This window comes from Melospiza georgiana, chromosome 3 (assembly GCF_028018845.1).
Source record: "Melospiza georgiana isolate bMelGeo1 chromosome 3, bMelGeo1.pri, whole genome shotgun sequence".
Classification (NCBI taxonomy): Eukaryota; Metazoa; Chordata; class Aves; order Passeriformes; family Passerellidae; genus Melospiza; species Melospiza georgiana.
The window spans coordinates 54,199,930-54,223,173 of record NC_080432.1 but is presented as its reverse complement, the minus strand read 5'-3'; the positions used below and the strand labels follow the sequence as shown (position 1 = coordinate 54,223,173).

Sequence of the window (23,244 nt, the reverse complement as noted above, 5' to 3'; positions counted from 1 at the left end):
AAACATGTAAGAGTTTCTCGCTCTGTAAGTCTGTATGGAGGCTTTGGTGATTCTGCAAAAAAAACTTTATCAAACGTGGACATTTTCTCCTAATAACCTTCAAGATTTAATATTTTCAAAGACTAACAGTATACCTTATGTTCTCCTACTTTATACTACCCTGACAGGTAACCCCAAAGACTATTACATTTATAAACTCTTTGGAAGAAATTTTCTTTTGCACTCAAGCATCATCTTTTTTGGTTTTCCCATGATACCTATTAATTTAGTTTTGAATTTCAGATATCTATCCATGCAAGTAAAAATACATTATGTAGTACTACTTAACGTGTTGCAGCATTCTACAGCTGTTTGTTTTGAATGTAATGGCAGGCTAAGGAATTACTTGTTGCATTTATGTCTGACACAGATGAGTTGTGCTCCTGTAAGCAAGATGCTCAAAGCTTGATGCAGGAACAAACTTTGAAAATTTGGTAGTAAAAATTCTTAGCTTGCAGTGAAAAAAAGGAAGGGAAGGTGGTGCATAGTCAGTTTATTTTTTGAATCAAGGGATAGCAATGGTGAAAAAAAGGAAGGATTCAAGCAATTAACCAGATGAGGTAAAATGACATGGTTGCAATGAGTCCTAGACCTAGATAAATGTTTTAGCAGTTTAAAATAATGTGGAAGACCATATCTTGAGATCCTAAGGAGAAAAAAATTGGAGGACTAGCACATAACCTAGAAGTGATGATGTAGAAGGGCATTTAAGTTGCAGATAATCTCCAGGTTACCTGTCCTAGTGAAAAGTTACTGTCTACAATGATGGAGAAGGCTTGAATAAAAATTGCAGTGAAAGAGAAATATCCTTGTTCTAATCTTGTTGGAGTTAAAATAATGGTGAATCATTGGGCTGGCATGGAGATCAGTCTGGAAGAGAGGTTTAACTCTGAGTTGTGATTAGAGAAATAGTGGCTTGACACTATTTAAAGTTAATATCTAAGTGGGGGAAAGAGAAACATAAGAAGATTCCTGTGAAATGTTGTTGGGGAACTCACTGGGAGATAAGAATGCTCTTCTGAGGGACTGATAAAACATAATCAGGACAGAGAAGAAACATGGAATCCAAGAGAGATCTAAAGTCTAGGAAAAGCATTATGAGCTGTATGGAAGGCAGCTTGATAGAAGCAAGTACAGATGACACATTTTCTGTCAGTTATGTCTAGGACCAGATCACTGGAAAGATTATCAGGAATTGTTTCAGTGGAATTCAACGGTAAAAGGTATGTTAGACAAGAGAACTGCAAAAAAACCCTCACCGAACCTGACTCTAAACAGTTCATGCTTTGTTATTAAGTAAATGAGAGATGATCTGTAACTGGAGAAACAAATGCGGACCACTGGAGGACTTTCAGGGACACAGAAAATAAGAAATGGTTACATTGGAAGGAGGAAGAGTCAGATGACATTGATATGTTAATAAGTAAAAAAAAAAAAAAAAAAAAAAAAAAAAAAAAAAAAAAAAAAAGGAAGTAAGTTAATGTGTGAGACTTGAGACTGGGCCTCTGAGGCAAGGGAAGGAGTACAGAAGAGGAATATCTCAACTGACAAGGCAGCACTGCAGTAGGGGAAAAGAAAACTATGAGAAAAGTAGAAAATACTGTGGAGAAATAGGAATGATTAGAAAAGAAAGTGTAGTGATTGAAACAATGAAATTTCATGCTAGAAAAGAAGCATTATTTAACCAGGGTAGTAACCTCACCAAAAGCAAGGAAAGAAGATTCTCAAATTCTCTATTGAAGTGCTTGCTGACCATTCCTATAGGTAAACCATTTCAATTCATCTGCTCGGCTGAAGCAGCACAGTTAGCCAGGTCACTCCTTCATGTACATGCATAATAAACAAACCTAGTCTGTCATTAGGGCAAGGGTACTTCAATTGCAATTCTTGTTAGCCCATATTTTATCTTCCTTAGAACTTGTCTTTGAGATCTCTACTCATAAATGTGCAAACGATAACCTTTTCATGAAAAATGCTGATAGATCTTTACAAATTTTTTTATTTAATCTTTTTGGGTATTACATATCTTCTTGCAAAGTGCTGTGAAACTCATGCTTTGGGGATGCGGATGGAGGAGTGTTGTCTTCTTTAAGAGTCTTTTAAATGCTTTCCTCTCAATGTTAACATACATCAGTCTGAGTCTCTTAAAAAAAAATTCTTTATTAGCTGTGTAGGGCAATATGATATTCCTTATGGACTAAATTTTATAGGCATGATGGCAGCCCAAGGATATACTATTTCAAAGTTACCCATCAGTCTTACAACTACTTAAAGTTCTGACTTTTTCAAATGAAATAAGAACCAAGGCAAAGTATTTTCTTTATGTATGCAATTCTTACTAGTTTGAGCTTATGCCATTAGTGTTTAGATTTTTACATGCCAAAATAGTTATACTTTATGTTCTCCCATATGGAATAGTAGATTTTCAGAAGGCTAATTGCACCATCCTACCCTATGTTTATATATGGAACATATTATTAATCTGGTTGCTTATGTTTATTCAAAAGGTACCTTTGGAAGGTGACACATTAGCACTGGCATGCCTGTCAAACCTTGACAGTTTCATGGTCTTGGCTTTGTACTGGCACTTAAAAAAAAGAAGAGGAGATTATTTTTTTCCATTTGAATTTTTTTTTCCTGAAGGAAATACATCTTCTAGGTGAAAGTATAATAAGATTTCTATCTGGTTTTGATGACTCTATCATGTAAAGGAGAAATCTTGCTCAGGCAAAACTACAGAGAAAACGTACCAAGATCACAAGCTTGTATATTAGACAGGGATTTGAGTAAAAATTAATCTTCAAAAGTAATAGAAATTTATTTCTATTACTAGACTACTAGTCTACTACTAGACTACTAAGCCATTATGTAAAATAGCTATATACAATTAAACTCACAAAACATAACAAAAAGAAGTTGAAGTAGAACAGAATCCAGATGGAAAGAAAAAAACAAGAAAAAATTGTGTATTCACACACAATTCTAGTGCAAAGCTTTAAATTTGCAGGAAAGGGTAGAATGAACATTTACTTTTATAAAATGAAAAAATCTTAAGAAAGGCTATTGAAACAATATTTAAAAACATTAGTAAATATGAGTTGAATAAAAAAAGAAATATGCCTTGGATTTGTGAGACAATGACATTAGAAATGTAATACATTTCACCAAGAATAAGAAATAATAATTGATTAAAAATTGAGTATTAACTTGATAAAAATAATTATATAAAACAAAATGTATCAAAATTAATTAAGCAGAAAAAAATTTGCTCTGATGGCTGTGTGGGAGAAAATTTCTGTTGTGCATCAGTGGATTCTCTGTTGTTGTTTCAATGTAAGATACAAAGGATTTTCTTGATCACGGCACATAAGAATGGACTAATAGTGATTGTAGTATCACACATACTTTTGTGAGTGGATGCAGTTTTCCAGGCTTATACTTATAAAAATATATTTTTAAATCCAAGTGTTCTAGGAAGGAAATTGTTTTAGTAAGTATTTTATTTTTAAAAGATATAGCATATTATTTATGTATACCAGAGCCCGTTTAAAATACTTGTTAAAATTCAGAGAAAAACTGGAAAATTGATTAATTTTTAAAATCTTTTAATTATAAAAAGAATTTTGGTGCTTTATGATATAAAATATAGTCACAGGACTGAAAATGCTGGGTTTGACAATTTTTCATGAAATGTTTGTAACAGATCCTGAGTGCTATTTTATTTGGCTATGGAGTCTGCTTTTCAGGCCAAGAACTTGGGACTTGATTGGCCTAACTAGGATATTATATAGTATGGTGAAAAATCTTGATATTTGGAGACATGATCGACTTCTAAATACGGAACTTTGTTTAAAGGTTAGTAGGTTGTAGTTGTACTTAATTTGACAATGATTTTAAAATATAAGCAAGTGTGTTTTTGTGGGTTTTGTTCTCTAAGTGCAGGATTGAAACAATGGACCTTGCTCTGACTGACATTAGTGGAAAAAGCCATCTGTTTTATTTGGAGCAGTGTCGTGTCTGGAGGCTGTCATGAAATGATAACAAATAGTAGCAAAGCCTACTGGAGTAATACCTAAAGCCACAGTCAGGATGTTATATAACATAATAAATGGGTAACGCAAATACACCAACAGCTTCTTGTGGAAAGGTGCATATACAATAGGGCTTTTCTCAGAACCTATTCAAGAAAATGTTAACATCTTGAAAGTCTGAAGAAGGATTTTTGTTGTTCTTTTCTGTATATTTCACATAAGTGAGTGGAACTGATTTTCATAAGTTTTCATGCACATTTCTGTATCTGCCAATTAACTTGACAGGTTTAGATGTGTAAGGATAAAATTAAAAACTGGCCTGCAAACTTTGGCAGCAAACAAGATCCCAGGCTTTTATAATATCTGCAATACCACAGGGCATGCTCCTAATTTTCCATTGTTTACTTTTTGAAACTCTTACAGAATGTACCACATCTCTTCTTGACTCTACAGCAGAGCCAAATTTCTTTTGATGTAGTATTTTATTTATATTCTGCATGTTCATCTTCCACATTAGTTTCTGGGTCATGAATATGCTGCCTGTCTTGACATTTCACTGTTGACCTCCTACTGTCTCCTAAATGAATGGACTGAGCTTCACCTGTACTTCTGGTTTGGGAGCCCACTTCCACTCTTTAAAGAAGGAACATGTGCAGCTAAGCATTTGAGTATTCATTCTCTGAATTAGGCAGAAGTATCAGGTAAAACTGACATTCTCTCTACTGTTTGTCTCTTTAGGAGCTCATCTATGTTCATGGTTCTTATTTAGTTACTGAGAAAAATGTGGGTGGTTTTGTAGAGAATTTGGTTTTAGATTTCAAGGATTAGTTGGTCCAGGCATTCTCACCTTCTGCATGGCTGCTCAGGAAGTTCTTAATAACTTGGATCAAACCCCAGTGCTTCTGTATATTATGTGTCAACCATTCAGGGGAGTCTAAAGGAAAGAAAAAGTACAGAGCTCTGTTTCCCCTGAAACATCTGATGACAGGAGCTTCTGCTGCTAGCCATGGCTTCAGCCATAATCAACCTTTTTTGCATTTTTCCTCTATTGTTATGTCTTCTGCTAACAGGACCACTTATAGGAAGATGCCAATTTTTCTTCTCCAGGACCCTTTTAGGATTCCTTGTTGGTTCAATCTTTTGTCTTTATCTGAATCTCTAATATAGTCCTTTTGTTTCTGCTTTGTCAAGATTTTTTCCTTCAGTAAATATAGAGGAAAGCAAGGCATCATTTTCTCAAGAAAATTACCTCACTGTCATGGTAGAGATGTCATGATTTCAGGGCTGCTTACCAGTGCAAGCCTGTTTAATGGATTGGAATGAATCTTTGATGCAAACTTTGTAAATCTGCTCCAAGGAATATTGTATGACTCTGAGGGTTAAAGCGAGTTTACTTGGCACATAATTAATAATGTAAAGGAAACTGAAAATACTTCGTGAAGAGGACTGGCATTCCGATGCTGAACATAATCATATTCATTTCAATCCCAGAAGACTCATTTGTTCCCCATTTGGCATGAGGAATTCTGTAAACTGTGTGAAGATGGACTTGACGTCAGTGTCTGCTCAGTGCTCTTGTGGAAGATTATCAAATTTTTTCATACACTGACATCTGTAACTTTGAACAATTGCTGCTTTCTCCCTCTAGAGACTCTATCAGAGAAAGGGGTATCAAATTACTGTGAACCTTTTATGTCTACAGTATCTTCTTCTTTTAATAAAAATGACCATTTGGTAATTACCATCTTTCCTGGAAAAATATATAGAATCAGGTTTTTTAAAAAGATCTGCTGCATATTATTTGCTTTTCCTGATATGATTACTCCTGAGGCTTTCACTATATTCTTCTCCAAAGTAGTGCCAGCTTTGTGCATATCTGCTGTGAAGGTGCTGGAGAGAATTTTCAGCAGCAACTAGTCAGCTGAATCCAAAGGCACTCCCAAGTAAATTCTGGAAGTGTGTCTAAGCTAGTGATGTGTGTATATACAGTCTGAAGATAGGTGCTTTTAAAAAAATTATGCAACGCTAAAGTGAACATGTTCTTCTAATATCTCTGAATTTGTCTAATTGAATAGGCTAGGAATGATAAAGCCTGAGGCCATCCAGAGGATGAGAATGCAGTGATAATCTCCTGGTTGAAAAGATTATTTCTTCAAAAAGCAGAGGGATGGTGGGAGGGAAATTCTTAGGAAATTGTTATCTGTATTCACAGCTGCATTCCTACTCTTTGGCCCTGTTCAAAGGGAAGAGTTGGGTTTGTAACCAAGAAGGTGGGGCCCTCTCTTCATCTCTTCTTTTGAGGTTCGGATAGTGGGACAGGGAAACCTCACGGATACCTCTAGTCTTTGATGCTTGATGGTACACGTGTGCACAGGCTGAATGTCTGTGCAGACTGCTCCACTTTAAAATACTGATATATGACTTCCTTTTATCCTCAATACTAGAGTAGGGAAACACCCCAACTCCATCCTTCCTGACTCAGGAGTTCAGGGTAAAGGAATGTTGGAAGACTTTTCCTTAATCAAGGAGGGTTGGATTAGAGAACACCTAGGCAAACTGAACATCCTCAAGTCCATGGGCCCTGGCAGGATGCATCCACAAGTGCTGAGAGAGCTGGTGAACACCATAGCAAGGCTACTCACAAGCATTTTTGAGAACTCATGGAGATCAGGAGAGATGCCTGAGGAGTAGAAGAAAGCATCACCCAAGTCTTCAAAAATGGGAAGAATGAGAACCCAGAGAAGGTCCAGCCAGTCAGCCTCAGCTCAATCCCTGAAAAGGTGATGAAATGTCTCATTCTGGAGGCCATCTCTGCCCACATGGATGACAAGAAAGTGATCAAGAACAATCAGCATGGATTTGTTTAAGGTAGATCATGCTTGACCTACATGTGATTCTGTGATTTAACACCTACCTGGATATATGAGTGGAGAGCAGTGGTAGATATTGTCTACCTTGACTTCAGCAAGGCTTTTGATGCTGTGTCTAACAACATCCTTGTAAGCAAACTCAGAAATTGTGGCCTGGATGAGTGGACAGTGAGGTGGATTGAGAACTGGCTGAATGGCAGATCCCAGAGTGTCATAATCACCAGCGCAGGCTGTAGCTGAAGGCCTGTCACTATTGGTGTCCCCTGAGATTCAATACTGGGTCCAGTCTTGGCTTAATGACTTGGATGGAGGGGCAGATGCCTCCTCAGCAAATTCACTGATGACACAAAGTTGGGACGAGTGACCTTCAGAAGGACCTCAACAGGTTGGAGAGATGGACAGAGAGGAACCTTTGGAAATCCAACAAGGGCAAGTGCAGGGTCCTGCACCGGTGTGACCACATGCACCAGCACAGGCTGGGGTCGGCCCGCTGGGAGGCAGCTCTGTGGAGAAGGGCTCCTGGTGCAAACAGGCTGTCCATGAGCCAGTAGTGCCCTTGTGGCAAAGAAGACCAGTGCTATCCAGGATGAATTAGGAAGAGCATTGCCAGCAGGTCAATCCTGCCCCTCTACTCAGCCCTGCTGAGGCACATCTGGAGTGCTGTGTCCTGTTCTGGGCTCCTCAGGGCAGGAGAGACATGGAGCTCCTGGAGCAGATGCAGCAGAGGACTACAGAGACAACTAAGGGTTTGGAGCATCCACTTATGAGGAAAGGCTGGGGGACCTGGGCCTGTTCAGCCTTGAGAAGAGAGGACTCAGAGGGGACCTCATTAGCGTCTACAAGTATCTGAAGGGAGGATGGCAAGAGGATGGAATCAGGCCCTGCCTGCTGGTGCCAACTGACAGAAAAAGAGGGGATGGTCAGAAACTGAATACACAGGAAGTTCCACCTGGACGTGACGAAGAACTTCTTTACTGTGCATGTGACTGAGCACTGGAGCAAGTTGTCCAGAGAGGTTATGGACTCTCCCTCACTGGAGATGTTCAAGAACCATCTGGACATGTGCCAGGTGCTCTAGGATGACCCTGCTTGAGCAGGGAGGTTGGACCAGATGTCCCACTGTGGTCCCTTCCAGTCTGACCCATTCGGTGATTGTGTGGCTCTGTGATATTTATGCAGGTGTGCACAAAGGATCCAGCCTTGCTCTAGTCACACTGGGCTTAAACTCATCAGTGGAGTTCTAACAAGCCAGCTTGTGGTCTGGGACAGTTAAACTTTTATTCCAGCACTGTAAATGAACTCATGCTTCTTGACAACCTTACTAACTCCGTGGAAGGTCACACCAAACTAACATTGCTACATTGCTTCTGAGCTCACATATGTAAGGCTGTGTTGCTCTATGCTAAACTCTATGAATCTGCCTTGTTTCTCTGTTGACTGAGGGATAACCCTTAATTTCATGCCTTCAAGTTCTTCATTTTTGTTTCTATGATGATATAAATAGCAGACTTCTCCTTAGAAGGCTTACAGTTGTTTTAAAAATTTGGTTAAATTTAACGTATGCAGCCTAATCACCCCTTGGGTTGCTAGTGCAAATGTTTTTATATGTACATTTGAGGCAGAGAATGCTAAATGAGCTTGTTACTTGACTTGCTACATTTAAAGTTCTCATTTGGCTGTACAAATCATGCATTTAGGAAAAGCACATTTTATAAAGCTATTAATCTAGTTTCTCTGCTGTTTTTCCTCTGTGAGCTAAGTTGTTCCAGGAAACTAATTCTGGTTAGTCTTCTGTTAGTGTTCTGAGTGTTTTGTGAGTGTATATTATTTTAGTAATTGGTTTTGTTCCAAATTGCAATGCGATGTTGCATTTTTTCCTGCAGAACATTTCTCCATATTTACAATTTTGAAAAGTTAACAGAAATTGGTAAATATTCAATGCTCTGGAAATTTGATTATTGAAAATGTGTGTTCTCTGTGTGACTTGCTAGCTAGAGGGAATGTTTATAACGATGCATATTTAGTGCCTCTCCTATTTTATGTGATTGTAGTCAAAAACATAAATAGGAATCTGCGTACTTTCCAATGACATACTAGAAAATAAATTACAACTTGATTTAAAAAAAATGTTTTGCATTTAAAAAAAATTCATTTCAACTTTTCATTGTGATATTTTGTATATGCTGTTCAAAAGATATCAGCTTAATGAGGAACTGATAAAAAGCAAATACTGTCATTTGTAGGAACTTCAGATAAATCCTCATTTCCCAAATGGCATCAAACAACTCTAAAAAATCATTTATAAATAATCTTCGTATTATGAAATAAATAATTCCACATGTAGAGCCTACTGTTGCATGATGAAATTGCAATGGTGAGGAATCTTAAAATTGCACCTTTGCCAAGTTTATTTCAGCTACCTGAAAGATTAAACTTCCTAATTTAATAAAGTTAATATGGAAAGTGAAAAGTGAAATCAGTTCACATTTTCCCTCTATTGTTCCTTGCATCTGTTGGTGGAGAAGTGAAGAGTATTCTAGATGTGATGACATACTCTTTGTAAAAGTGCAAGGTAAAAAAATATGTACACCCTCATCAAATATTTTTCACAGGAATAGTAAACTATTGAAGAGACATATTTAAGTCTTAGTAATTAGGACTTAATGAGATTTAAATACAGATGAGACTTAAATACAGATTTAAATAATGATTTAATGAGACTTAAATAATGATTTGATGAGACTTAAACACAGATTTAAAAGATTTAAAGGTGAATCTGCACAAGATTTCAATAATCTTAAAAGTTTCTTTATAAAATTAACTATGATCACAACAAGACTAGAGATTTTTTTTTCATATTCTCTATTATATTATGAAACTTGGACTATATTTATGAGTTCAAGAAAAGAATACTTTTAGAAATATCTTACCTGCATAACACATATAAATTCTCCCTCTTTCTCTCTTGTGATACCCTGAGTGGTTTACCAGGTCTTTCATTCTCTTTCAGAAGGTCCATTTATCAAGAGTCATCTACATTTATATGTCCACAGTTGAGCCCTATTTTGTCATTAAAACTTTGCATCTTGGCCCACTTCTTGCAATTACTAATGTCAACAATTATAATCTCATCATATTAAGACTATTTGAAAAATTTTAAAATAACCATCTGCTGAATGGCAGAAGTGAAATGAATTATGGCCTTCTACTCAAGATGATTTTACATACTGTGGTGATCATGAATGGAAAATTCACATCATGCAGCTGATCCTGCTGTAGAGACTTGTAGATGCCTTTTAGCTGCCTGCACTGCAACAAATCATCTTCCACTTTTTGACAAGAGAGCTTTCCCATTTTAAGGCAGGAAAGCAGTGAGATTTAGGACTTATCCGTGCTTTTTAGTGTGTTAGATTCCAAGCGACAATGGCCCGTGACTCCCAGAATAGAGCCTGTGGGGGCTGTGAGGGCACACTCACAGTGCTGCTAATGAGTCACCTGGTCTCCTGCATACACAGACAGTTCTAATGTGTCACTGGGCAGTGGGAAGGTACTTTCTTCTGGTGGTGACATCTCATTATGTTTTATGGCTTTTGGCTGCCAGCAACTGTACTTCATTATATATGGAAAAGACATTTGGCTTCTCCTCTTCTTCAAAGTTCGTCTTAAGAATTACTTTCAGCAGTTGCTTCCAGAAGTATTTTTGACAAAGTGGAATCTGTTTAGGAAGATGTGATTCGGAAGGTACAATTCTGTAGCTCATGTATAAGGTTGAATTTTAATCTCAGGTTAAACTTTGATTCATCCCTATGTTTATGGAAGATGAAAATACAAATTTCATTGTTTTCTACCATTTTAGGCAATATTAATAGACATCTGGAATTATTTTTATTTAATCATTGTATTTTTGCTTTAATAAGTTTCAGAATACATGTCCTAAATGTCATTAGTAAACATTAAGAGGCTTTAGAGAATTTAACTTACATAAAAAGATCATGCTATATTTTTTAGGATAGGGCAGAACTGAAGGTTTTTAGCATTTCCATAATTTAATGTTCTTAACATTGATGATATTTTTAAAAAAATTACATTGATGGTATTAAAAATTTTTTTATATAAACTCACTGCATCTCAGTAGTAAATTTTTCAGTATAAGCATATAAGAAGATTTGTAACTAATAATTGTTTATTTTCTTTATTTCAATTGTTAGCCCAGAAGTAAAGTAAAACTGAGCAAAATTTAGGATGCCTCTAGCCACTGCGGTAATTGCTAAATATTTTAATGATATGTCTGATTTTCTACCCCTTTCTTTTAGCAACCAATCTGATACATTTTATTTCAAAATATTTTGAACTATGGTGCCAATTTGAACTGTATATGTACGTACACTGAAGAAATTCATCCACCTGCAGTTACTTTGAACGGGGTCTAGATCCTCCAGGCACAAATGACTTCATTATGCTGCTGTGGGCCTCTGTGATCAGTACTTAACACCTAATTTAAAAAAATAAAAATGTTGTTCTTTCTCAAAACTTTTGTAACACAGACTTTATGCCACTTGGAGAAATTTTGTCAATATCATATGGGGATAGAAACAACACTATTCAGGATGAATCATATTGATAATTTCCTTTTACTCTTGAATTTTTTTTTGAAAATGTTGAGTGCAAGAAGTAAGAAAAATACTTTCATACAAAAGGGTTATTCTTTTTATAATTGTCTGTCTTTTGTGATGCATCATTTCATAATGAAGTGACTATTTTATATATGGAAATTCCATGAGAATATCTGGGTTTTGGTAAAAAAAACGCTACAGGATACTCTGAGTAAACGTGTTCAGTCCTTTGAGTGTGGAATAATAAAAGAAGAAATGTGAGGCTATTAAATTCTGATACAAGCTTCAGCTTTAGAAAGAAAAATCCATTCCTCTGGTGTTTGAAGGCTAATTAGGGGAGTAAAACTACTTCTTTGAAGAGGAATGCCTGATTACACTTGTGTGGCTAGGTTTGCGTGAAAGAATTTTAGATTTTAGTGTATTTTCCTGTGAGCTAATGTCCAGATTTTGAAGTGGAATTTGAAATTATACACCTGAGGGGGATGCTAGTAAAAACTCTTTTTTCATGTTTTCCTCAGTTTATTTAGTTACTGAGTGAAGAGACAGGATTGTAATGTCAATGATGTCATGCAAACATTAGTAGCCTCAGAGATTATGGCAGGCTTTTGAAGAATGTCTGAGATTACATTTAAGTTGTTTCAAACCCATCATTAAAACAAATGATCTGGAAAACATTCCTGATCATTTGTCCAGCCATGTGAATTCCAAGTGTATTTTGCAGACTTTCAAAAGTTGGTATTGTAAGGATAAAATACAAGTGTTTTCTACATTAAAAATGTATTAAAAGCACCACTAATTATGCATTTTTTAAAATTTAATTGGATTTTGCTTTAATCTCTGCAAGTTTGGCTAGTCCTGCCACTTACTTTCTCATATAATGATTGAACCAAATAACTGCACAGTGCTCTTTGTTGTTTTTCATCATGCAGTATCTTCGGATCCCATCTTCACCAATCTAATATCACAAAATCATAGAAAGGTTGAGATTGGAAGAGTCTGCTGGAGGTCATCCAGTCCAATCCCTCTGCTCAAGCTGGCCCACCTGCAGCAGGTTGTTCAGACCCATGTCCAGTCAGCTTTTGGATACCTTCCAGAATGGAGGCTCCACAATCTCTCTGTGCAAATGCACAGCAATCTGACTGCAAGATGGCCTTCAATAAGCTGTAATTATGACAATCCTTTTGTTACAATGACCCACATTAAAAGTGGATATGTGACTGAAAAATCAGCAGCCAGATTAGCAACTTTTTGATTTAGCCAAGTTGTGTCTGCTGCACAGAATTTGAGATAGAGAACTATGGAGAAGGGAGAATTGCCTGAAATCCTGAAATAATGTGGAATTCTCAGTAGAATTCTCTAGTCCATGCATGAAACTTTCAAAAAGTATTCCTAGAGAAACAACAATGACAGAAAAACTTAAAATCACTTTCCTGATTTCCTGCCTAGTAATCAATGAGTGAGGACCTGGAACAGCCTTCCAGTTGGAAGTTTTGGGATAGAAAGACTTTTAATTGCAGAATGGATCTTGATTATATATGAAACAGATAAACATTTCTTGATCTAGAATACTCTTTTCATTCCATGTCCTATGCTTACTTCATGGTGAAATGTCAGTGCAGGTTATTATTTAGTTAATCTGGAAATGGATGATGCTGTACATCACATAACTGCAGCCACATGCCATAACCTGTCCTGGAGGTTCCCTTCCTAGTGCCAGCTCCTCTTGTGCAGCATCAGTTCTTTGGCAGTACCCAAAACCATGCACACCCTGGTCTAAAATTGTTAACTGTTTGAAGTATATAGGCATACACAGACACACACATGAATATGGATATATATGAAGTGAATACTAAATAAAACATTCAGAATCTAAAAGGAAAAAATCCCGTATGAATTGCAGTAATCAGCCAATAGATACAGCAATGCAGGCCATAAAAACTATTTTCAGTAAAATGTTCTAGACCATGAATCCTCAGTGAAGTGAGCGTTCCACTGCCTAATCCTGGGTAAAGAGCCAAACCCTGGGAAAGGATGGAAGTTAAGACATTTCTTTGATTTCATTGTTCCTCTGTTGTCTCTGTTGGCAAACATCTTCCTACTCTGAGTGCTGGTATGGATTCCTTTTTGAGGTGCTTACTTTTCTTATGCTGTTTCTTATGGACAACTGAGGTGGCCATCTAAAGAATTAATTTCATGATGGAATTTTTTGGTAGAAGGACCATTTGCAGCTGAGACGTAAGTGACTATGATACAAGTCAAAGCAATGAAAAAGTGGAGTTGCAACATGGAAACCAGTAGAATTATCCAGTTTAATTCTGGTTAGGAATGAGAATCTGCTCCTTAGTCTTTCTTTATTCTTGCAATTGAAAATATTTTTGTGGCATTCCTATTTCACATCTCAATCTCTGCAGGATTTTAAAGCTCTGTGAGTCTCTTTTTATGGCTACAGAACAGATGAAGCAGTCAAGATGAATACCTAAAGCAGAAGTCATAATCTTTGTTGGTGGTATAAACCACAAAACCCTAGAAATCATTTCCAGCTCTTTGTAGCTGATGGTGACTTTCCTTTCAATTCCAATGGGAGCATGGCTTCATCCAAGAACATTGAAACAGTTCAGCTTTTTTATCAGAAAACAAAGAAGTGCTGATTCTGAGTATGAACTATCAAAGGAAATAAATTCCAGATATGAATGCTTACAGGCTGTTTAGATACTGTAAATTTATAACATATTGTAAAATTTTAGGTTGGGTTAGTCTAACAATGAATAGGTTTATTTCTTCTACAGGTTTTATGTTTATGAATCAGTGAAGTAAGACATTTTAAGCTTCCTCGGTGTAATATCCTGAGGCAAGCCAGCTGTATTTTAAATGATGTTGTGTGTTTTTATATGTAAATTGATGTGTATTTATAAAGACAGTAATATTAACATAGCACTCTTGTTTAAATGCATATTTCTGAACCTTTTTGGGTTCAGTAAGAAAGGCTCTGAGGTACTTTTTATCTGAAGCATAACCAGTTCTTTATCTGAAACACAACCAATACATAACCAACTTTTAAAGCTTGAAGAAAGTAACAATAAACTCTATGTATGTGTATGGATATGAAATCATGTGTAAATGCCCATATAAACATGCATTGGTAATTTATGGCATGATTTTACCTAAAAGCAGAGGAAATGTTCATGGTATGTTTTTAATCTCTTATTGGTGTTAATGTAAAGGAAAGAAAATGGAAGCCAAAGAAGAATTAGCAGTGGTAATGAGACATAGGAATAGAAATTATTTTATCTGTGACAGAAATAAGATTTAAATAGCTTCAGGTGATTAGCATGGTACCTCTAATTAATGTAAATTAGAAACCCATTTCTTGGAATACAGGCATAATTGGCACATGAAGTCATACTATTTGTTGCCAAGTTTTGCAATAAGTACATTGAATGAGGGATGGCAACATATGAATGTCAGACATCAATCAATTTTTGTAGCTTATTCAATCTACATCAGTGGTGCTGAATCACTGCGTGGAACACTGTAAAAAGTTTTGGACATTGCATTTCAAGAAATGCTTTACTGGCCTCAAGAAATGATATCTATTATTGACTCCAGTAGGCTTGATGCAAGCACAATTTAGCCTTTGCCAAGGAAAGCCAAACTTCTATGTGCAAGACAGCCATATGTGTCAGTTTGAGGAATAATATGTGAATAATAATGTGTCACAAATTGCACCACAGATAAGCAAAACCTCAAAATCACTTTTCAGCTCTCACACAATGAGTGAAACAATTTTGATTCTTCTTATGTTGTCTGCAGCAACTGTGTCTCAAGCATTGGTAGTACTGTGCCACTTTCTCTGTGGCCTTCAGAAGCCCTTGCTCTAGACTAAGTTTTTCCCTTGTTCATGAATTAGCTGTGCTCTGTGTGGATTCCCAGAGAAGGAAGGATTGCTGTGCTACAGTCGGACACATTGACATTTGACTTCCAATGTAAGAACCAGTGTGGATTATTGTGTAATTTAGGACTGGACATAAGGTGCGGTCTCCCACCCTGTCACTGAGGATGGTGTGCATGCTCAAGGTGTGGGGACTGTGTAGAATTCTGGAATAAAATATTGAAGACTGCAGAAACTAGGAATGTCCTTGCTGTAAGGTTTTGGTGTCTGAGATACAATTCCTTTGTGTTCTGGACCCACATCAGCTCTGTTTTTCAAACAAGTCAAAATTCCTAATTTGATAGTAAATTGGCTAATTAATTTAGTGGAAGTATAATTAAGTAATCTGGAGTAAGGGTCAGCTTTCTGTGCCTCTGAAATCTGGTAAGGGAAGTCAGAACAACTGATGAAGTTGTTTACATGTGCATACTGTAAATGAAAGATCTTAATTGCACTCCTGGCCTGCAAGAAGTCAGTTGGAGTTTTGCCAAGGGAAAAAATCCCTACCTTAGATATGGGGGGCTGTTTATTAATTTAAATAAAGCTAAATGCTTTTATGAATGAAAAGAGAGGTTGCCTGAACCTCAGATGGGAGCAGGAATTAGACATAAATGGCTCAATTTTGTTTTGAAGTTTCTTCTCCTTTTTTGACTTGAATACTTTTATCAATATTGATGTGTTTTATTCCTCTTCTCTGTTCCTTAGCCTAGGAAAAGATTAAATAAGTTATTCCATCTTACTATGTTTTGGTCTTTGCAGTTACAGTTCTTCTTTATGAACTTCTGTGTCTGTAGTTTCTTAATTTTAGACCTGAGATATGCAGTAAGACATTTACTGCCTTTTCAACAAATGTTCAGCAGGCAACTCAGTTTATCTACTAGAAAGAAAATATAATTTACTGGTAATTTTTTTCCTAGTTATTTAGGTTGAGAAAAAACCCCCAGTATGATAACACGAAGGAAATCTAGAGTGTTTAGGGATTGATAGAAGAAAAAAAGCAAGCAAGCAAGCAACAAAAAACAAACAAACAACAACAACAAAAAAAAAACCAAAAAAAAACACAAACAAAAAAAAAACAGAACCAAAAAACCCAAAACCCAGAAAGCCCAAAAAACACCCTACACTACCAAACTCAGTATTTCCAGATTTGTGAACATAATTTGAAATGGATCTTACATAACTGTAGTGAAGAGTCCAAGAACAAGTTGATCAAGTAATTTTAACACATCAAAAGAATTATTGGGAGTTACTAGTTTTACTTGCCTATAAAAATGTCATGTTAAATTAAATAGATGAGAATTCTGCTTTTAATAAGCACATAAATAATATTTATTAAAGGCCGACAGCAAAGAAATGAAGTGCTGAAGTAGGTAATACTTTTAAAAGCATTATGCATTAGAGAAACTTCCCAGGAGGTTCCAGATGAACTTAATCTGGGTCTTAAGGGAAGACAAAAGGTTTTAAAACTAAAGTAATAAAATGGGAAAACAGGGTGGACAGCACTGAGTGAAGGTGGCCCTGGGTGACTGGTCAGGCTTATCACAAACTTGGTGGCAGAAGAGTAATCCGGGGAGACACTGCAGTACATGCCTACAGAGTGTGCAGGGAACACAGACTGCACCTTGCTGGCAGTGGAGTTATGCTTTACATTAGAGACAGCATAGAAGAGAGGCAAATTAATAAACTTCAATAATAATGGGTCCTGAAGAGGCTGAAATTCCAGTCCTTTATGGGAAGAATAGAATATTTGTACACCTAGTTATCTTTAAATGTATCTGTTCATTTGTTTATGTGACTAGTGACAATACTGGATATGGCGGATCAGTTACATTTTCATAATTCTTTTGATGGGATTCGGCACATGTAGGTTGTCTGGAAAAGTATTTTTATTCCTTGACCTCTCTACAGCCCCAGTTTACTAACTTTGAGACATTGTTTTCCTCTTACAACTTTAATCTGTTGAATAATTTCTCTTTCCATACAATTATCCTTCCCATCAATTCTAGAAAACACTTCCTCCTCTTTAAGGCAAAAAGCCTACCTAGAGCATTTCTATATGAACATCATCAGTGGGTCCTTTAACAGCTGTTTAATGTCTTATTCATGGTGGCCTCAGGTAGAGTCCCTCTGAATAGGCAAGCCACCTCTGATATGCAGAGTATATCAAACACAGGAACTAGAGACACTAAAATTGACCAACCCTATCCATGGACTGAGCATAATGGGAGGGAAAATGTGAGCATGTCATCTACAGCTACTATAAAAACTGAAATTCTCAGCTTCAGTGACACCACCTGTACTTATCCCTCTATGGTTATCTGTGTATGATACACCTCAAGAAATTATGGTTAGAAGCTCTCTACCTGTTTTTTTGTATTTTCTTCTCAATTCTCATTTCTGCAATAGGAGAGCTATTTAAGAATAAAAGTTTCTGTCTTCTGTCTGAAAAAACCCCATGTGGCTTTGATCTAGCTGATTGAATGCTTAAGAGTGCAGCTGTCAAATTAAACACTCATCTTTCAAGAAAACAAATCTTTCCAAAGTGCTACTTACATGTCTTCTGTTCTTGGCTTAAACTACAAAATCAGAGTTGGTAAAGCCTTCATGCACTATATATCATAAAGGTGATGAATTCTTCATTGCTTTAGACTCCACTTTCTGAACAGGAAAAATATAGTAAAACCCAATTCCATAATGTCTCCTTTTCCTGTTGTTCTTGCTTGCTGCTAGTTGTGAAAAAAATGCAAAATTCAAGAGCATTGGTTCTAATTATGGCCTGTTATTCTCATAGGATAGTTTGAATAATGAAAGCTGAAAATACTAACCTCCTAAAAACTATATTCCCATCTGTTCTGCTTAGATACTGGACTTTTGGCCAGATGATACTTTATGCTGTGCAGCTCATGTATTTCTTAAAAATTTGTGTCTCTACTTGCATATTATGGATACTTATACTAACTGAAGGAAAACAAAAGCATGTTATGTACCTGTGATGTGAAACCAGCTGAAATTGCTTTGATTCTTTTTATTTCCGGAAATAAAATAGAATGTCTTGAAGCCTTCCCTGTATACATACACATATATACATATGTGTGTTGTGTGAAATATTAAAACAAAATATTAGTTTGATGCATTTCTATACAAATTCAACTGTTTGTGGCTTAAGAAAATCCAGGTATCTAATTTGCAGCATGGTCTTTGGGGTTTTTTTTTGATGTGGTATCACTACAGAAGCAAATTTCCCTCCAAACAAAAGTAATTCTAGAAAAATATATACATTGTGTTAATATGATAAGGCAGTAGACAATGTCTTGAAAATCATACTGTTAACTCATAGCCTTCCAACACTGCATGTCACTGGTTGAGCTTAAATATCCAATAAACTTTTATATGTTGTGCAGACCATGAGGTAGAAGAGAGCTGTGTTCAAGAACTTGTTCTCCTCCCCATTCTGGTGCCAAATGTCATAGGTGCTTTTAAAAGCTTGAATTTTTTTTGTTAAAAGCTCAAAATGCACAGAACATCAGTCTTGTCCTCTGTCCTTCTTGAGGGTCTTTTCTTCAGCATATATATCTATTGATACAGAAAATAGTCTACACTTTCCTAATATTCCCATAATGTTCTAATGTTTGTCCCATAGGAAGCCTTTACATAGGTGTCAAATTATTCACAGGACTGATGCCAAGATTTGAATACGTAATAGTAAGACATAATTAGTTTGGGAATTTGGTTTGGTTTTTTTTTTTTTTTTTCCCCTTTTTAATGATGGGTAGCATATTGACTTAACTATAGAGTTTTCAAGTATAATGTAAAACACAGTTTTGGAGCAGCATGTTTGGGAGCTGAGGGGTTTGAATGAAGTAACATGCTTGCATTATTTGGAAATGTAATGTTGGCATAAGTTAAACTTTTAAAAGAAAACTTACTGTGATTTCTATGGATTCTAAATAGCACTATTAATCAATTTTAATAGCTCTTAAGTGTGATAAATCAGGAATTTCAAGGATCCTACAGGCTAGATTTTTAGTAACTCTTATTATCTGTGTTAATACAAATTGCAGTTAGCTTTCTCCTGTTATTATATTGCTGTTACACTATTAACTAAAATTTCTATATTACCTGAACACAAATCTGGCAGAGTTCAAGAAGCATTTGGAAAATGCTCTTGGACACATAGTGTGACTCCTGGGGATAGTGCAGGACCAGGAGTTTAACTCAATTACCCATGTGAGACCCTTCCAACTCAGCATACTCTGTGATTCTATGAAGTATGCCACTTACATAAGTGAATATGCTTTTTCAGCAGTCAGGCATGGGCATTTATTCTAATATATGAAGGCTAAACTGGACACCCTGTGGGTGTGTATTAGCAATTTAGTTTGGATCAGAGATGTGATTTTGACTCTGCCAGTTGTCCCTACTTATCCCACTTCACTTCTCATTGCTGTATCCTTAGTGAGGGTGCATTTTGGGCTTGTCTCTGACAACTTCAAACTAGAAAATGAACTCAGTGTGCTAACAGACTTTCAATCTATTGAACAAGAGCCGAGCTAGTTTACATTAACTCATATAATACCTAAATATATAACCCAAGAAAAAACTCATTCTAAGGACAAAAATTATCAATAACACTGAAAGAATTCAGGATGCTAATGGCTACTTGACCCCATCAAACCCTTTATTTTTTATGCAATCTTTCTTTAATGACTAGGCTTTTTTTTTCCTGTTATGAGTGTTAACTCTCTAGTACTTGGTTTATTTTTGTTAGGCTATTGAAACATTGATTGAGCTAAATAAAGACTACTGGCTCTGTATATAGGTGTATTCCTTTTGTTCATGGCAAGATATTGAGTGTAACATTTCTCAGGAGAACAGTGCAAAGATCATCCTCATTTTATCAACAGCCCAGGAAATCAAGTGGAAAAAGTAAGAGAAAGGGGAAAGGAAGAAGAAGGACTTGAGAGACAGCAGTTTAGATCATATGACCAACAAGGAGGGATCTTAAAGCCAGGAGGTGTGGATTTTTAGTTCAGCCAACAATTCAGTGATGGGTTTGGTGCTACCAAAAGTGTGGAGGTGGTTAGTTGGAATAGAAAGATAATTTTTTATGCTCAATGAAAACTGAAGGTCCCTGGAGGCAGAATGTAATAGTAGTGCAGAGAATACATTTAGCAGGTGGACACCAAGCTGTGTTTCAGTACTGTCTGTCAGAGGACATCACAGAAAGATTGACCACACATCAGTTTTTGAGGTTCAAGTTGGACATTAGGGAAAAAAAATGAAAGACAACTAAGACGGCACTTAAAAACTGGAATGAGCTGTGAAATTTCATTGAAATTTTTCAAGATTTAGCCAGACAAAACCATAGCTAAGCTTATGAGAGATTAGAAGAATTGATCATTGGAGATATTGAAGGAGGGAATGCAAACCCAAGAAGATAATTTATTGACCACAGAGTTCCTTTATCCAGAGGAATAAAACAAATAAGTCAATGTATCAAAGAAAGGGCAGATCAAGAAAAATGAGCATGCAAAAAGTTAACCAAATGAACTAGTCAGACCATGAGCGGCCTATTTTGTTCCAGCCCTTCAGATTTTTTATCATTGGTGAGAAATAACTGTAAATCCTAATATTCAAGGCCTAAACACCTTTAATTTTAATGACTAGTAAGTGGTGTCATTTGTAGATAGTTCCTTTCTTTCTGAGATACAGCAGGTTTTCAAGTGCTTGTTTGTAGATGTAAGTGCAGAAAATAGTATTGCCTCTTATTTTATAGTTAAGATTTTCTCAGCCTGGTGAAAGAAAGCTAATGCAGCTGAAGGCTTTTTATGCATGTCTTCAAGACTTGCCTCTTCATAAAATTTGTCAACATACTTTCTTACAAAGGAAATTCTTACTCTACACTTAACACCAATAAAAATCAGAAAACTGTATTTGTTGGTATGCCTGATTTAATTCACAGTATTTTCCATCTTCATTTATTCCAGCTCGTTTTCTTATTTCTTCCATATTCTCTTCTTGAGTCATACACAGTGAAGTCTGTTTGACTTTCTATGTGGTTTTAACATATGCTTCAGTTTTACAGACTGTTGATGTGTTAGCGGATGTTGACACAAATTTGAAAATAGTTGGAAAAGAAAAATCTAACTGAAATGGAATTTTCAGATCAGCTTGGTTGAGAAGAGTCTATGGTGTTTTTATTTTTTTTAATGAATCCTGGACCACTTAACATAGAAGTAATTTAAATATCATCTTAATGATCTTCATTTGTTCTGTTACTCTAAAGCAAACTGCTTACTGGAAAGATCTTAATTAAAGCCACATGTTCTTTTCTTTTGAACTGCAGCTCACCACAGCCACCTTGGATGGCAAACTCCGATTGTTCCTACCCTGATGCTCGCCAGCCTGTGGAGCTTTGGCCATGGAACTATGAGAATAATGACTTGCTGAGAGAAAGGAGACTGCTAACTGGCCAGAAGAAAGTGGCACAATATTCCCTTTTAAACTACAGTTTTCTTCTGATGTTATTTTCAGGAAGTTCCTTCAGATGTTCTCAAAGTTTTTCTGCTGTACAGTCTGTTACCTTTATTGCAAAAATAAGGGTGAAAGATCACGAAAAGGAGGACACTACTCATTCTGACTTCATTCCAGCAAATCACCACAGCAGTGGTTTTCAAAGGTCTTCTTGGGTTCTTAGAGTCAGGTGCATTATGTAGTGCTGTGCCAGACAGGGACCCCTTTAGTCTAGACTGAAAATTCAAGTAAAATAACAAGTATTCCATTTTTAAAGCTAGATCTGTTTGTGACAAATTTTTAAATTAACCTGACAGAAAAAAGAATTGTAAGTCTTTCTTAAATGCCACGAGAGTCCATCTGTTATAATTCTTTGGGGTTACTGGAATCAGCATGGATATTGTTTGACATTAGAATTTTGCCAGTTTACTATTTATACCACATTCTGTAAATTTCTTAGGGAATATGTGACAAATGTCTTGTCTTTAAAAGAAACTATTTCTGTCTTTTAAATAACTGTTGGTATTTTCAAAAATGTTAAAATAATATGAAAATGAAATTATCAGAAAAAAAATGTTCATTTCTTGTATTCTTCCTAGGTTACTTGTCGTGCTCTTAGAAAACAGTTTTTAGACATCTTTATTTTGGGGTGGTTGGCCAGTGTCTCTTCATTGACTTCAGCTAAGAGGCTAAGAGTAGAGAGCATATGTGTGACTAATGAAAGGAGATGCAGTTTTTATTTTCCTTGCAAAATTGTGCTGCCTTTTCAAAGTTAAATTTCCCAGAATGGAATTTATTAATCAGATTACTTAAAAAAAAAAAAAAAGAAAAGAAAGAAAATTTGGAGGTATTACCCTACCTCCACTTTAACACCAATCGGCAAAGTCAGATCATTTTCAGTACTGTAAAGAATGTTTTATTTAATAGCTGTCCTTAATTTATGCATATAATATTAAGTATAAGTAGATCAAGTTATTTCTGTAAACCATTTAGTTTCCATTAAGCATTCTTTTGTAAAGTATTTATTAATTTTTCACTGAGCAAAGTCATGCAGTGGTACACTGCATCACATCCAGGTATTCTATTCTCTAGAACACAGAGGTCTCATCAATGACTGTAGGAGTGCAATGCAGCCAGATCACACTCAGAAGAACTCTGAATATCAGATTCGGGTTTTGTATGATCAAAGAAAATGTGAAATAACCCACTTCAATACTTATAAATACTTTTTCCATTCAAAATCAGATTAA

At 36.0% G+C, this 23,244-nt stretch overlaps 1 protein-coding gene across 1 annotated transcript in view; it reads left to right on the top strand.

Annotated features, from left to right (window-relative positions):
• WDR27 (WD repeat domain 27) overlaps positions 1 to 22,459 on the top strand; it is a 90,333-nt gene extending 67,874 nt beyond the window's left edge. The window contains exon 24 of the mRNA XM_058020644.1: positions 21,828 to 22,459. Coding sequence (XP_057876627.1) covers positions 21,828 to 21,875 — 48 coding nt within the window. The 3' untranslated portion in view covers positions 21,876 to 22,459. The remainder of the gene's footprint in view (positions 1 to 21,827) is intronic.
• Positions 22,460 to 23,244: the final 785 nt, after the last annotated feature.